Raw genomic sequence first — 14983 nt, 5'->3', positions numbered from 1 at the left:
TTTTCCGAGGCTTAAGGAGTAGTGGAGCCTTTGCTGTTTTGATGTTATACTGTGTGGCACTGAATTTTCTCCTGATGGCATCTTTTTCTCAAACTCACTTTACCATCATGGTAGCAGTTTTATTCATGTATTAGAAATCCCATGTTCTAAGCTTACTATCTGTGCTGAAATCTTGCGTTTCACCACTACTTCTAGAAAAGGTGGCATTTAGACAGGTACATGAACATAAAATAGCTCTGTAAGAGGAAAAAAAACACACTTGAAGTTGCTTTTTAATCTGTTGATTTGTTTTAGCAAATGCAACCAGTCTTTAGTAGGAACAAAATCCATGCAGTTTTTCTGTGGAATTTGCTGTTTGGTCAGTCTTAGCTGCTTTTGCTAAGAAAAGGGCAATGGTTTCAAATTCGGCCATAAAAGTTAGGTATGTAAACCACTATTATGGCTCTGAATAAGTAACACCATTATTAAACACCTGTAGCTATTCCTGAAATCATTGGACATAATTATTCTTTGACATAGTATCCGTGAGTTGCTTGGTAGCAAGTCAAGTAGCAAAACAAGTACTTTGTTCATAGTTTTTCTGTGTTCTATCCTGACAGACCAGGCACAAAACACGTCAGCACATTAGTAAATGTTTATTTTTGGGTAGCAGTAACTCTGCACGCTCTACCCCATTACTTAAATGCAGCCGAAATAATTTACGTTCTGGAGGAATCATTTTTCACTCCAGCTAGTAGGCACGCTTTATGCAGGGCTGTTTGGTCTGGCCTTGGGTTTTGCTGCATCTGCTGGTCTGTGACAATATGCAACCCAATAGTTGTTTAGTTTTTGGGTTATTCCAGGGTAACAGAAAGTTTCCTGTGCTTATCTCAGCAGTAGGGGTTCGGTTGCTACAGAATGGGACGTGTTACTATAATTCTTTTAACATTTTTTTCAGTTAAAATACTGTATGATACCTGATCATTATTTAAAGATGAGAATGTGCTGATCTTCAGTCTCAGAAAGTGGCAACAGTCTGTGTGACCCTACCAACAGGATTCATTTGGTTAAAATTATTCAGGTTTTTAATTTTAACCTCTTAATTAGAATACGGAAAGTTGAAAATAGAACAGTTGCCTTTGGGCATTTTCTGGATATATTTTAAAAAAGAATGAACTTGAGGAATGGCTAAGATTCATATCATAATTTTGAGCGTTAAGATTTCAGTTCTGAGATAGAATACCCAGACATGAGTCCTCAGAGCCAAGAGATGACTGATTTTTTGTGCAAGGGAAAAGTACATACTTTTAACATTATAAAGAGGTATCAACAGCATTATAGGAAGATGCTGACTCTGAAAAATACAGGAATAATGACTTCCTTTATTCTACAGAATATTTATGATGGCTTCCAAAACCAAAACATCATAAGATACTTAATTGCTGGATATACTGATATTCAGTACATGGTGTTGCCTGAGGCGTTTACACTTCAGGAGAAAGCTTACATTCTTGTTAATGGGAATGGAGCTCTTCAGACAAAACAAATACTTGGAGCAAATTCTAGACAGTTTTACTGCAGCCCCTGATCGTCCCTGCATGATCACGTTTTATACTGAACTTGAGTATTGTAGTAAAGTTGCTTTGTAAGTTAAAAAACTGATTTGTGAAAGGGTGAAGTGCAAGATGTATGTCTTGTAGGAACAAGGTAAGGGACCTTCTTCTGTTTAGCTTGGTGTCCTTAAGTCATGCCACTTTTTACCACCTGGGTATGACTATGCTGTTCACATTAGCAAAGGATGCAGTACCTACAGCATGGTTCTGTACTGTTCTAAACGGCATTTGAATTTGATGTCTAAGCATTCTGTCCTCTTTCCAGAAAACAACAGACTGGGTTTGTTATGGCTCTGAATACTGTGATGAGTTTTTTGGGCATCTGCATTGCAGGAGGCAGCCATAAAGAAACTTCTTCAAAAACTACAACATTGACAAAATGTCTGCCTTCCTTCAGCTTTGCAGTATTAGGAGGATTTCTGGATTAGTCTAGCACTTTTAGTTTTTAACCTGAAATCTCTTCTCAGGATTGTTTCTAGACTGTGAGTATTCTCATTGTTCTCTGCTAGATGTGGTAATAGATCACGTATTGAAGAAGACATTGAAAATCTCTAATTTTCAGTTAAAAATTTGTGATAAAATTGTGTAAAATCACTTTTACTTGGGTGTGTTTAAGCTTTAAGAGTTTAATGTCATTTCATTAGTGCTAATTAGGGAGCAGAAAGACTCAGCCCCATGACTTTTTTTTTTACCTTCTTGCCACTGTCACACTAAGCTTATATTTAGTAAAGATTTAGATTTAAATTTCCATGTCTGATGACAGATCATTTTTATAGTGCATTTTAGCAGCTCAGATCAGTACTTCCTTAACTGTGGATTAGTCTGACCACAAATGCCTGTCATGTACCTGCAGCCTCAGGCATGGCAGTGGTAGTTCACTGGAAGCATGCAGGTTCTTTACAGGTTAAAGTTCCCTAGTCTTGAATTTATGCTGATTTTTCCTGCATCATATTTGGAACCTGAATTAATCTGTTTGAATATCTGAAATTCACGTGCTTTTAGTATGTTTTATAATGGGAATGTTTGCCTCTTTGCCATACTTGATGTGAAAGATGACAGTGAAATGTGATGTGTGCAGTCATGTTCCTCAGGCTGCTGCTTATTCCTTATGGCTTGTTTCAGTTTGAGAATACCTTTTTCTGTTCATCCTATGGGTTTTTTAGCTCATACTTTATGTAGCAGCTTATGGGTTAAAAAATGAAAGGTCATATGAGTTCAATTCATATGATTGATGACTCGCACTATCCTGTTATAAATTGCAGTGAACCAGCATGAAGCAAATAGTCCAGAGTTTACCTGAGTGTAAAAGCTTTAAACGTGTTTGCCATGGTTCCTCTCCAAAAGTAGCCTGACTGTATGCTTTTGTGAATGCATATGTCAGCATATATAACTCCAGTAACCTTTTGATGCTTTGTCTGTGTGCTTTCCAGTGGTGAATAGTAGCCTGGTGATGCCCTTGACCTTCAGTAAAGTTCTGATCTTACAGATTTTCAGCACTGCAGAACAATCAAGACTTTGATTGCTTCCAATTTTCACAAATACCTTTGCAGAAATTCGTTTTAACTGTTGTCTTCCTAGAAATTAATGTCTCTTAGGTGTTAAAACTGTGAATTGCTTTGAAATTAACTTCTGGTTTAGATTTTCTGTCTTAGTTTCAGTCCGAGATTTTTTTGTAGAATTCTTTTTGACTAGACGAGTTATTAGTGCCTGCATGTAATTTTGAAAAATTTAAGATAGTTGGCTTTAGAAGAAACTTGCTAGAGAATAAGCTCTTCAAAAAGCAGACTGTTCTATAAGCAGCAGAGCTGATGAAGCCTACTTTCTGCTAGATTTATGCTCTTTATCTTTCTCCTCCTTCCCTCTACAGTGCCTCCCCTGTCTTCTACCTCTTTTGCTGGCCATGCAGCAGCACATGCCATGGCTGGGGTTGGAGCTGTGTACTGAATGGCTGCTACCTTTTGGAGTGGTTAAGATGTGAGTCTTAATACCTGCCTTTTCTACATAGCAGATATTGATTTGGGTATCTTCCACCAGCCGCTGGTTGTTTTGGGGTGGGATTGTGTTGGGACTTGAAGAAATTTGGTCTTTAGTCTGTTTACAAATCTGCTTAAAGCTAGCATGCAGATTTAGAAAGCAACCAGCTGAGGGAGTAATCAGCAAGAATCTCTGCTAGAAGTAGTTTAGTGAGTTCTTGATAAACTATTCTTGGGTGGAGAAATTACAAAAGAGCTTCTGTTGCACAATACTTTGTCTTTCCGTTTTTTTCTCCACTAATTTGCCTGTATGTTTTCACTTGCAACTTAGCTTTCTATCCTCTTTCTTTACTGTGTGAAACCTCCAACCTGATGTATGAGTGCACATGCTCTAATGTAGAGACCGTAGTGCTGGACCGTTGAATTGCAGCCACAGCCTGAAGGCTGGAACAAGAGCACCGTGCTTGGAAATGCCGTAAGGACAGACAGCTTTAGAAGGTGCTTTTGTCTGAAGGTTGGAGTAGGTGACCTCCTGAAGTCACTTCCAACCTCAGGTCTTATGACCCTATGATCCTATTACTAGTCAGAGCAGGATGTTTACAATGGGACAAAGGGTGAGCAGGTACATCCAAATTCCAGCAAACTCCCTGCTTTCATCCATCTCCATATTGCTTGTTCAGATTGACCAGTGCACCTTCCTCTTCCTGGCTTACTTTTGTGGGGTAGGATTTTTTATTTTCTTTTTTCTTATTTTTAGGCCTTTGCAGAGAAATGTTCAAGATTGATCTGTTTTAAAGTAATGCAGTATTTTTTTGTTGGAGATGCAAGGTGCTGATTTATGAAGCTATTATTTGTTTGGAAGGTATCTGAATAGTCTGTCAGTGTAACTTTGAAATAAGTGGCAGACAAGTATCATTAGAGGTTTAAAACACAGATACCACACAAAGAGAAAAGCATAATAGAATGTGGGCTACAATAAGGATTCTTGCTCCATCCTTTTCAGTGTTACAGCTGCTGACACTAGATATCTGAGTTTGTGGCCTTGAAACAGGAAGTCTTGATACATTTTGGAGTAAATGTTGAGTTTGGTGTATCTGACTTGAAAAGATTCTTGCCATCTTTTCTTTATGAAGTTTTACTTTCACCTTTGAAAATTTCAGCCATATAGAAACCTGACATTAAAAAAAAAAAAAACAACGGAAAAAAGAGGCTAATACAAACCCATACATCCTTACCCTCACAGTAATTAATCTTCCATTAATCTGTTTTAGCATTTTAAGTCCTATCAAGCCACAATATATAGTTATATTCCTGAAATTATTTATATAATTTATTTCTGTATAATATTATCCTCAGTTCTTGGATGGAACCTTAGCAATATAGATAAAATCAGTAATGTGTTATATGAACACTGATATTCTAGGCTGTACATAGATTGGCAAAATGTACATTCTTGTCAGAACTTTAATGAAAGTCAACCTACTTTTCGGTACATTTAGATCCAAATAAAAATTTATCTTCCTCGTTCTGAACACATAGAATGTGGAGGGTAGAGGCATGATGTGATTATTGATCAGTTAGCAGTAGACCTTCACGTCTGAAAGAGATAAGTTTCATTTCTGAAGTGTTGCAGCTGGGCAGAAGTTTTGACTTGTCTCTTAGACAGAAGCTGTGACAGGGGACTATTGAAATTAACTGTAATTTCAAGGCCCTAAAAATTTGGTAATAGGATCTCTTGGGGAGAGAGATCTCCATATAGATGGCTTTTCCATTTGAATTGTTTTGTTTTCTAGACAGCTGTGTGGTGTCCTAACAAAAGCCAGTTGACATCCTTCCTATGTTTTTTTATGGTGCTGTGGATTAAATACAGTGTGAAAAAAAAGCTCCTTGCTTCTAAGTCAGCTACTTTTGGGTATCCATGTCCCATTCCCTGTATATAGCTCTTTTGAAAAGTTTTATTTTTGTCCACTTTCCACTGAGCCAGTTACCTGAAAGACAACCTTTTACATAAACACGTACAGACATGACCAGAAGTTTTGATTAAAATGTAACTGCATGTAGAATATGAGAGTATTTGATGCTTTTTAAAGTTGGCATGAATTTCAGTTCTTTTATGTTCAGTGATCTATTAAGGACAGATTTTATGGAGACAAAGAGTCTTGACTGGCAGTGATTTAACTTCTTACCTGCATGGAATGTTTCAAGGGTTGCTTGAAACATGGGTTAGCTCTTAAATAAATATGTCAATTGGAATGATTTTTTTTATACTGCCATTATTATTATATGAGAAATATTTTTTTATCTTTTTTGGGGTGTGTGTGAAAAATCAAGTTTGAAAATGTCAAATGGATATTTTATTTGTGTAGCTGCCAGCACATTGGCATATTTTCTCCCCTATTAAAGAGCTCAGTAACTAGAATATTCAGAAACACCTCTAGGACTGTATTGGCTGCCTGTGGTTTACCCTGAAACATAAAGGATATTCTGTCTTAACTAATGTAGTTGAGTACAAATGTAGTTTACTGGGGTAGAGGAAATATAGCCAAGACACTGAAATCAATGAACTGGGAGCACTGTGCAGTGATATTGCTGATCCCCAGTTACAGTGCAAGACATAGGATTGAGCATGTGCAATGGAAGCATCCTTTTGAAGATATTGAACGAAAAATTAGAGTAGGCAGAAAAGCACAGAAATGTTTTCTGGAAACAAACCTGAGAGAGAATGTTGAAGGGCTCTTGATTGTATGTGCTCTAAAAGTGTTTCCCATTCTGTAATTCAGTAAACTATCTTTGAGGTATTATAATCATGCCTTTTGTTTATCATGTAACATATGATCTTTTCTTTTTCAGATCGAATTCAGTTGCCCAGGAATATGATTGAAAACAGTATGTTTGAAGAAGAGCCTGATGTGGTTGACTTGGCAAAAGAGCCTTGTTTACATCCCCTGGAGCCTGATGAAGTGGAATATGAACCAAGGAGCTCCCGGCTCTTGGTGCGTGGCCTTGGAGAACATGAAATGGATGATGATGAAGAGGATTATGAGTCATCAGCAAAATTGCTGGGGATGTCGTTCATGAACAGAAGCTCGGGTCTCCGGAATAACATGTCTGTCTATAGACAAAATCCAAATGGATCATGTTTGGTGCCCTCTACGAGGACCATGGTGGTTTGCACAGTTGTTCTTGTGATTGCAATTTCATTAATAATGGTGATATATCTTCTTCCCAAATGTACCTTTACCAAAGAAGGCTGCCATAAAAAAAATCATACAATGGAACTAATATACCCTTTGGCAACCAATGGAAAACTATTCCCATGGGCAAATATTAGACTTCCTACTGATGTTGTACCGCTGCATTATGATCTTGTCTTGCAGCCAAACCTAACTACTCTGAAATTTGCAGGCTCTGTAAAGATAGTGGTTAACATCGTTCAGGTAACTTGGAAGATTGTACTTCACAGCTCAGGACTTAATATCACCAAGGCAACCATTACTTCAGCAGCAGGGCACCAAGCAAAGCCAGTCGAATTCCTGGAGTATCCACTATATGACCAGATTGCTGTCATGGCTCCTGAGGCTCTCCTTGTAGGACAGAATTATACTATCAACATAGAATATTCATCTAATTTATCAGATACTTATTATGGTTTTTACAAAATTTCTTACAAGGATGAGAATTCTGAGCAAAGGTATGCCCACAAATGCAGCTTCTCTCTTCTTTTACTTCTAGATTGTGCTTTGATTATAGAAATTACAGGGGTTTCTTTTTCTATTGGATGTTTTGTGCAACTGATTCTTATTGAGTGAAATTGATCTTTAGTTCCACAATTAACCTACCTGAAAAATGTCTTTCACGGATGAGCTCATTAAGTGATGATAGCCTTTCCATCAGTTAAATGTAGTGCAGTATAGTGGTTGTAGGTAGTTACAGTGTCGGGTTTTGTTTTTTTAATGTTTACTTTCTCTCTTTGGAAATTCTTCCCACATCTCTTGAGTCTCAAGGCAGGGACAGGGGGAACAAAGTCCACTATTGTAAGAGAAGATCATGTTTAACATCATCTGAGGAACCTGAACATACAGAAGTCCATGAAATCCAGTGAGATGCACCCCACAGTCTTAAGGGAACCAACAGATGTAGTTGGCAAGCTTCTTTCAATTGTAAAGTCATGACAGTCAGAAGTCCCCAGTGACTGGAGAAAAGGGAAATATCACACTCATTTTTAAAAAGGGTAAATCAGTGCTTTTTACCAAGAAAATTAATGAAATTACCACCCACCACCACCTGGTTCAATTGGACCTTATACTGGTCATGTACTTAAGAGTGTTCATGCCTTTGTTGAACATGTAATTATCCATGCAGGTTTTCTAGAAACAGAGCACTGTAATAAACAAAAGACAGAAAAAGCAGTATGGGTCAGTCCAGGACCAGCTGACATTTGAAAGACCCACAAAACAACTGCTAAATACAGTAAAGGCTTGTGTGAAGCTTGTGTGAAGAACTGCTAAGATCTAAAGATTAAAAAAAACTGAAATGAGATGTAAAGGAAAAAGCAAGAAAAATCAGTGTTATCAGTGTTACAAATCTTTGCAACAGAGTTTTTAATATTTTGGGAATTTATATAATAAGTAGATTTTGTTTCCTGAAAGGGGACGGCAGGACTTAGAATTTGCACCACCAACCCAAACATTTACAAATAGACAACATAGACTTGAAAGTATTCTCTGAGAAGAGGATCATGCTGAGATTGTATTTAATTTCAGTTACTTAAAACCAGACCCTTCATTGAGCTGTTGCAAACTTTTTCAGTGAGACTCCTTGAAGAATAAAACAGAAGTGTGGCAAACTTGGTCATAATTTTTCTCTCTGCACACTGCTAATATTATTTAAGTTCCTCAATTATTGCTCATCTTTAAAAAAAATTAAACAAAACAAGATGCTTAGTGTATTTCATAGACAGAGAGCTGTGTACCATAAGAAAGATGTATTTCTGTTCTATTCTTTAAACAAAAACTTAGAGAGGCCTGCTAAATCTGAAACAAAATATTCTAAGTGTTAACAACAGACAACTAAACCAAAACTAGTTTATTTTTCTAAAGTTTGCTCACAATTTGGCTTTGAAACTCTCTTTATCTAGATCCCAGTGGGTCTATGATGTAGTGCTGAAGTGTACAAGAAAACAAGTTAGCTGCAATAGTTGTTTTCAAATATATGCAAAACCTGGCACATTCAGATGAACTGCAGAACACTTAGTGCGTTCATGAATTGGTCAGCAACTGACCTTGGTCTTCATGTGAAGTAGTCCAAGGGGCTTTCTTAAAGCAATCAAGAATTCTAAGAAATAAATTTGGGTTAAAGGATTGCTGATCTTTTTCAGTTGGCCTGCATCTCTGATGAAGGTGTGTGTATTTTACTAGGGTGCAAATGTAGATGACTGTTCAGATCACCCAGGTAAAGTGCTGTTGATAAACCTTTTTTGAAAGGGTTGTTCCTGAGCTTATACTAAAACATTTCAGTGTTTGCATTATCATTGGAGAGAATCTATTGCCACTTGGGAAACTGCTGATAAGCTTCAGAATTCCATCGTCATAGCAAAAACACTGTAATTTGTCTCTGTTGCGGAATGCTTTGGATAATGAAGAATCACAAAGGTTGTAGATTACATCAGAAGAACATGACCACAAGATGAAATAGAGCTAAGTAGCTTATCACAGACATTAAAGACATGCATTACCATCTAATAAATGGGAATAAGAACGTAGTAAATTTAGAAGGCAAAAATCACTTGAATGATCAGCCCCTTTTTGAATTTCCATGTTTTTTCCTCTCCTTATGTAGCTGAAGCTTTGTTTTCTTCTTCTATTTACTGTAGTAGAAAGAGAATGTATAAGTATTCAAAGAGGAAAGAGATGATCTGTCAGTAAGTTCTTGAGTTTTCGTCCTCCTTCAGTCCAGTGTTACCTGATTTTGTTCAGGAACAGGATGTAGCACATGCCTTAACATGTATGCTTTTCAGTAAATCTTTTTCAGATAACTCCATGCTGATATCATCATTTCCATTGCCTTCCCTGACTCTTCTATGTCCAGGGGCTTTGCCTCTGTATGCTTAATGTCAGCCGTTTTACAAATGCGGGCTACTTCAACAACCTCTGTTGTTATTGCATTTTCTGTATAACACTCAAACTATCAAGCTGCTTTTGCAAGAAAATGTATTTTCTTTTGAAAATGTTTTATATTGCCACAAAAACATAAAAATCACCAAATAGCAAAATAACTCACTGTTGCCAGGTGCAAATTTAAAAAACAAACAAAAAAACCAACAACAAAACATGGGCCTTTTTTGTATTTTTATGCAGAATTGTTCTTTGTTTTTCTTCTGTAAAATCTTGGAGTGAAGAAAAAAAGAAAAAGAAACTTACTGCACCATCTTCAAGATTGTCCGTCAGGGGGAAGAGAAGAATAATAAGATGAAAGCAGGCATGGAGGTTAATCTGTGCCTCCTTAGAAAAGTTGTAGGACCAAAAATGTTGGAGTCATGGTACAAAAGAAAAGAAAAATCCCCAAAACTAGTGGAAAGCTTGGCAGTAGGTTAACAAAAATAAACCCCAAAATCCAAAACAAAGAAAACTCTGAACCACTGTTCTCTCCACTGATTAGCTCCAGTAAATATAAGACTTAAATTGGCAGACTTCTTGTTGAGCTCCCAGGGTTCTTGCAGGAGCAGAATATAAGTCAGAGGTGCCCTCTAGGAAAAGATGTAATTTCTGTGACTAGCTAGTATCAGAATACTGGAGAAGAAGCATAGATCTCTGAGAAGTCCTAGCTGTTGAATTAGAGACAAGATGGTGCATGAACTTCCACAGAATCCATCTACTAGCAGGCAAAGGGAGAAGTGTGCGGTTAGATGAACTGTGGGAGCATCTGCAGGAGGAGGCATGTCAATGAGATGGAAAAAAGCTTCCTTGTAGTCCTTGTAAGGTTTCAAAACTCTTATTCAGTGGTCATGCTGACAAATGTAATTTAATCTTGTTTTTGTTCTCCCTCTTGCTGGAAACTGGCTGGCTTATATTTTGGTGATTGTTCTGTATCTGTATTATTCCAGGTGTATTCTTCTTTGTTAAGAAGACAAAAACCGGTCAAGCAGATTAGTCCTCAAATACATACATTTTTTGGGGGGTTAAAACCCCCTTTAGTTAATGAAACATTTATGTCACAGCACTCTTAAAACTAGTGAGCTGTAACAAGGTCTTTTACCATCACATACCAGGTTAACTTCAATAAGTAGTTAGCACACCTTGCCCTGGCACAGCCACCAATCCCCCACAAGGTCTCAAAGGTCCATCTACTCTTCGTACTGTTTATTCATACTCTTCATGTCAGTCCCTTTACTGCCTTCTCTTTGTCTCTCCTCGTCCAGGTCTCTCTTCCTCTCTCCCTTTGCTTCTTCCAGGTCTCTCTTCATTGGCTGCTCCCCTTCCATGCCCCTTAGAGCTATTTAACCACTCAGCAGGAACCAGCCACAGCTGCACCTTATCCACATCAGCCAACCTGCCGCCCCTGAAACCAGCCCACAGCTGAATATTATCAATGTTAATTAACTCAGCTTCATTCCTGTACACATTTATTCTAACTGCACAAATGCTGTCATCTACCATGCAGAAAGCTAGTCCCATAACAGGCTGTGACAAGGTTTGGGGGTAGAATAACTGTTCTATTATAAATAAACTGAGGTTTATCTTTTTCGTAATTCTTAATTTGCTTTTTTTCTACTCTTCCCATTAGGTGGTTTGCAGCAACTCAGTTTGAACCTCTGGCAGCAAGGTCTGCTTTTCCATGCTTTGATGAACCAGCATTTAAAGCTACTTTTTTAATCAAGATCAAAAGAGATGAGAAACTTTCCACTCTGTCAAATATGCCAAAGGTACCTGCTTTTGTAGAGGAATTTTAGTAGAGCTGCTGCCTAGGTAATCTGCTTCAGTGCTTCGCATTGTGTTTTTGTTGCATTAATGTCCAGGGAATTGACTTGAGCACATAAGCTATGAACTGTATGACTTTATAACATAACTGTCTCTTCCTCAAAGACTTGAACTATGGAACTTCATAGAGAAAACGCCTGTTCAATGCACTACACAGTGTAGTATATTATTGTAGGGCCAGTTGAATGGCTGTGGGAGGGGTTCCTGTTGAATGTAAATGAAGCATTATTTTGCAGGAGTTTTGTTGTTGGCATAAGATTTACTTTTTGTTTTCTGTTTGTTGATACTGCACACGTGTGGACTACTGGAATATCTTTATCATTAGTCTTGTGTAACTAGCAGCAGTCTCTGTGAAAGATATGCCTGATCTTGAAGGATGTCCTTTTGAGCCTAAACAAAGGTGTGTGAATTTTTAGGCTCTTTCTTTGTCTCAGTCTTTAATAGTAAGAACACCTTCCCTCTGGGTACTCAGCCCTCTGAGCTGGAAGATGGGGATGAGGAGGAGCAGAATGAAGTCCCCACAGTCCAGGAAAAAACCATTAGTGACCTGCTCCTCCACTTAGACATGCACAAATCTATGGGACCAGGTGTGATCCACCTGAGGGTACTGAGGGAGCTGGTGGAGGCCAGGCCACTCTCCATCATTTATCAACAGTCCTGGCTAACTGGGGAGGTCCCAGAAGACTGGAGGTTTCCCAGTGTGACACCCGTCTACAAGGGGGGCAGGAAGGAGGATCTGGGGAACTACAGGCCTGTCAGTCGGACTCGGTGCCAGGGAGTATTTTGGAGCAGATCATCCTGAGGGTTACGGAGCAGATCATTCTGAGTGTCATCATGCAGGACATACAGGGCAACCAAGGGCCAGCCAGCATGGGTTTATGAAAAGCAGGTTCCACTCGATGAATCTGATCTCCTTCTATGACAAGATGACCCACCTAGTGGATGAGGGAAGGACTGTGTATGTTGTCTACCCGGACCTTAGTAAAGTTTTGGCAGCACCTCCCACAGCATCCTCCTGCATAAACTGACTGCTCATGGTTTGGACACCTGCTTTACAGTGGATAAAAAGCTAGCTGGATGGTGGAGCCTAAAGAGTGGTAGTAATGGGGTTACATCCAGCTGGTGACCGCTCATAAACAGTGTTCCCCAGGGCTCAGTACTGGGGCTGGTCTAATTTAATATCTTTACTGATGATCTGAACAAGGGGATCTAGCACACCCTCAGTCAGTTTGCAGACAGCACCAAGTTGGTGGGGAGTATTCATCTGCTGGAGGGCAGGAAGGCTCTGCAGAGGGAGCTGGACAGGTTAGACCAATGGGCTGAGGTTCAATCAGGCTCAGTGCTGGGTCCTCCGCCTGGGTCACACCAGCCCCACACAGAGCTACAGGCTGGGGCAGAGTGGCTGGAGAGGGCCTGGTGGGAAAGGGCCTGGGGGTGCTGGTTGGCAGCCAGCCGAACGTGAGCCAGCAGCATGCCCAGGTGGCCAAGAAAGCCAACAGCATCCTGGCTTGTATCAGAAATGGTGTGGCCAGCAGGACAGGAGAAGTGGTTGTCCCCCTGTACTCAGCACTGGTGAGGCTGCACCTCGAATGCTGTGTTCAAGAGGGATGTAGAGGGGCTGGAGCGTGTCCAGAGAAGGGCAATGAAGCTGGTGAAGGGTCTGGAGCACAAGTCTTGTGAGGAGCAACTGAGGGAACTGAGGCTATTTAGTTTGGAGAAAAGGAGGCTGAGAGGGGACCTTACTGCTCTCTACAGCTGCCTGAGAGGAGGCTGCAGGCAGGTGGGGTTAGGTCTCTTCTCCCAGGCAACAAACAACAGGACAAGAGGAAGCAGCCTCAAGTTATGCCAGAGGAGCTTTAGATCAGATATTAGGAAAAATTTCCTCACTGAAAGGGTGGTCAATCATTGGAACAGGCTGCTGAAGGAGGTGGTGGAATGCTTAGGGACATAGTTTAGTGATGGACTTGGCAGTCCTGGGTTAATGGTTGGACTTGATGATATTAAAGGTCTTTTCCAACCTAAGTGATTTTATGATTCTATGAATACAGAGGCAACCCCAGAATATGAATGAGGAATCTGAAGTTTCTTCACATGGATCTTTTCAGACAAAATCTTGTAAGAGCATATCTGAATTTTGTGGTGATGCTTTATGTCAGTAAGCCTTTGGAGAAACCTTTATAGAAGCCTAATTCATTTAGGCAGACCAGCAAGACTAATTTACTGCCTAGTCTGTCTGAACTAGGTCCTCTTTCATCAAAACATTACCACCATTTCTCACCCAACAGAAACTTATTAATACTGACATCGATTTAACTAATAATGAAAAAAAGGGGGACACATGTAAACTGTGCAGTTTGGGTTCCAGGTGTTGTCAAAAGCTCAGGTGCTGATGTAACTACCTTGTTTTTCAAAACCAGGCTCATAACTGCAACCTTGTGAAATCTTTTTCACAGTGCATGAGTGTTTATGTTCCTGTATTTGTGGTAATTCTCAACCATTACTTTTAACAGGGTTGCAGCACTTTAGTTTATGTCCAGGCCTAAGAACACTTTATTTGCTGCTCTTTTCTTCACTGAATTAAGAAACAGACTGCTGGACAACTCTCCTGTTTTATGTAAACAAGAAATAGTGCTCACTCACTTTCCACTGATAGGAGTTAGACAAGTGGCTAAGGCAACTTTCAACAGCTTCCATAGTTCTTCAAGTAGAAAAAGTAAACTATGGTTTACCATTGCTGCATATGTACAGCAGACATTGCTGAACTAATAGCACATAGTTGCTAGAAGTCTATTCTGTTCTTCCATGTACCTTCCATAGATGATGGGTACTCTGAAGGACGCTGGTTGGTTCTCAGAGAGACTAAGAGTATTTTTGTTTTCAGCTCTTCCTCTTGCACACACTACTATAGACTGTTTACTGCTACTGTAATGCTGAGGTAGCCTGTATGTTCTTTTGCTCATCTCTGATGACATCATTATAAAGAAGATGAGAAAGGATTTTCTTTGATAATTTTCATCTCTGTTAGTTGAGAAAGAATTAACTGGTATACCTCTGGTATCTAGCATCTTGGTTGCCAGCTTGGCGGATAACAATTGGCAGATAGAGTGACGGCAAAATAACGATCAACTCTTTTTCACTGTCATTTGTGGCTAGCTATTGAAGGAAAATGGTAAGGACAATTCAAGAGCAAGAAGGGTGTTCCCTGGGTGCTAGGTGCTACTATTTTTGTAGCAATACCTGCCTACTTTCCTTTATTATGTCTTTATTATTACCATTGTGGTGATAGACTTCTCCAGAAGAATAAGCTAGAGCCCTCACAGTAGCAGGCAGGCATATCTACTTCCTTTGTTTTCCCCTGCCATATGTGGTTGTACAGCATCTCCAAGCTGCCTTCTTCAGTAACTGCTTTGTTGAGCCATTTAATCTAGCTCCTCCATCACCT

The 14983-nt window shown here is 39.3% G+C and overlaps 1 protein-coding gene across 2 annotated transcripts in view; it reads left to right on the top strand.

Moving 5' to 3' along the window:
- LOC121081118 (leucyl and cystinyl aminopeptidase) overlaps positions 1-14983 on the top strand; it is a 67080-nt gene that overhangs the window by 22875 nt on the left and 29222 nt on the right. Inside the window, exons 2-4 of one of the 2 annotated variants that reach the window (XM_040579837.1) lie at positions 3460-3566; positions 6416-7256; positions 11348-11486. In XM_040579837.1, the coding sequence (XP_040435771.1) occupies positions 6439-7256; positions 11348-11486 (957 nt within the window). In that variant the 5' untranslated portion in view covers positions 3460-3566; positions 6416-6438. The remainder of the gene's footprint in view (positions 1-3459; positions 3567-6415; positions 7257-11347; positions 11487-14983) is intronic. The other variant, XM_040579836.1, reaches the window with a different exon arrangement.

Source organism: Falco naumanni, chromosome Z (assembly GCF_017639655.2).
Source record: "Falco naumanni isolate bFalNau1 chromosome Z, bFalNau1.pat, whole genome shotgun sequence".
In the NCBI taxonomy this organism is placed as follows: Eukaryota; Metazoa; Chordata; class Aves; order Falconiformes; family Falconidae; genus Falco; species Falco naumanni.
The sequence above is the reverse complement of the archived record's forward strand: the minus strand, read 5'-3'. Positions and strand labels throughout refer to the sequence as shown.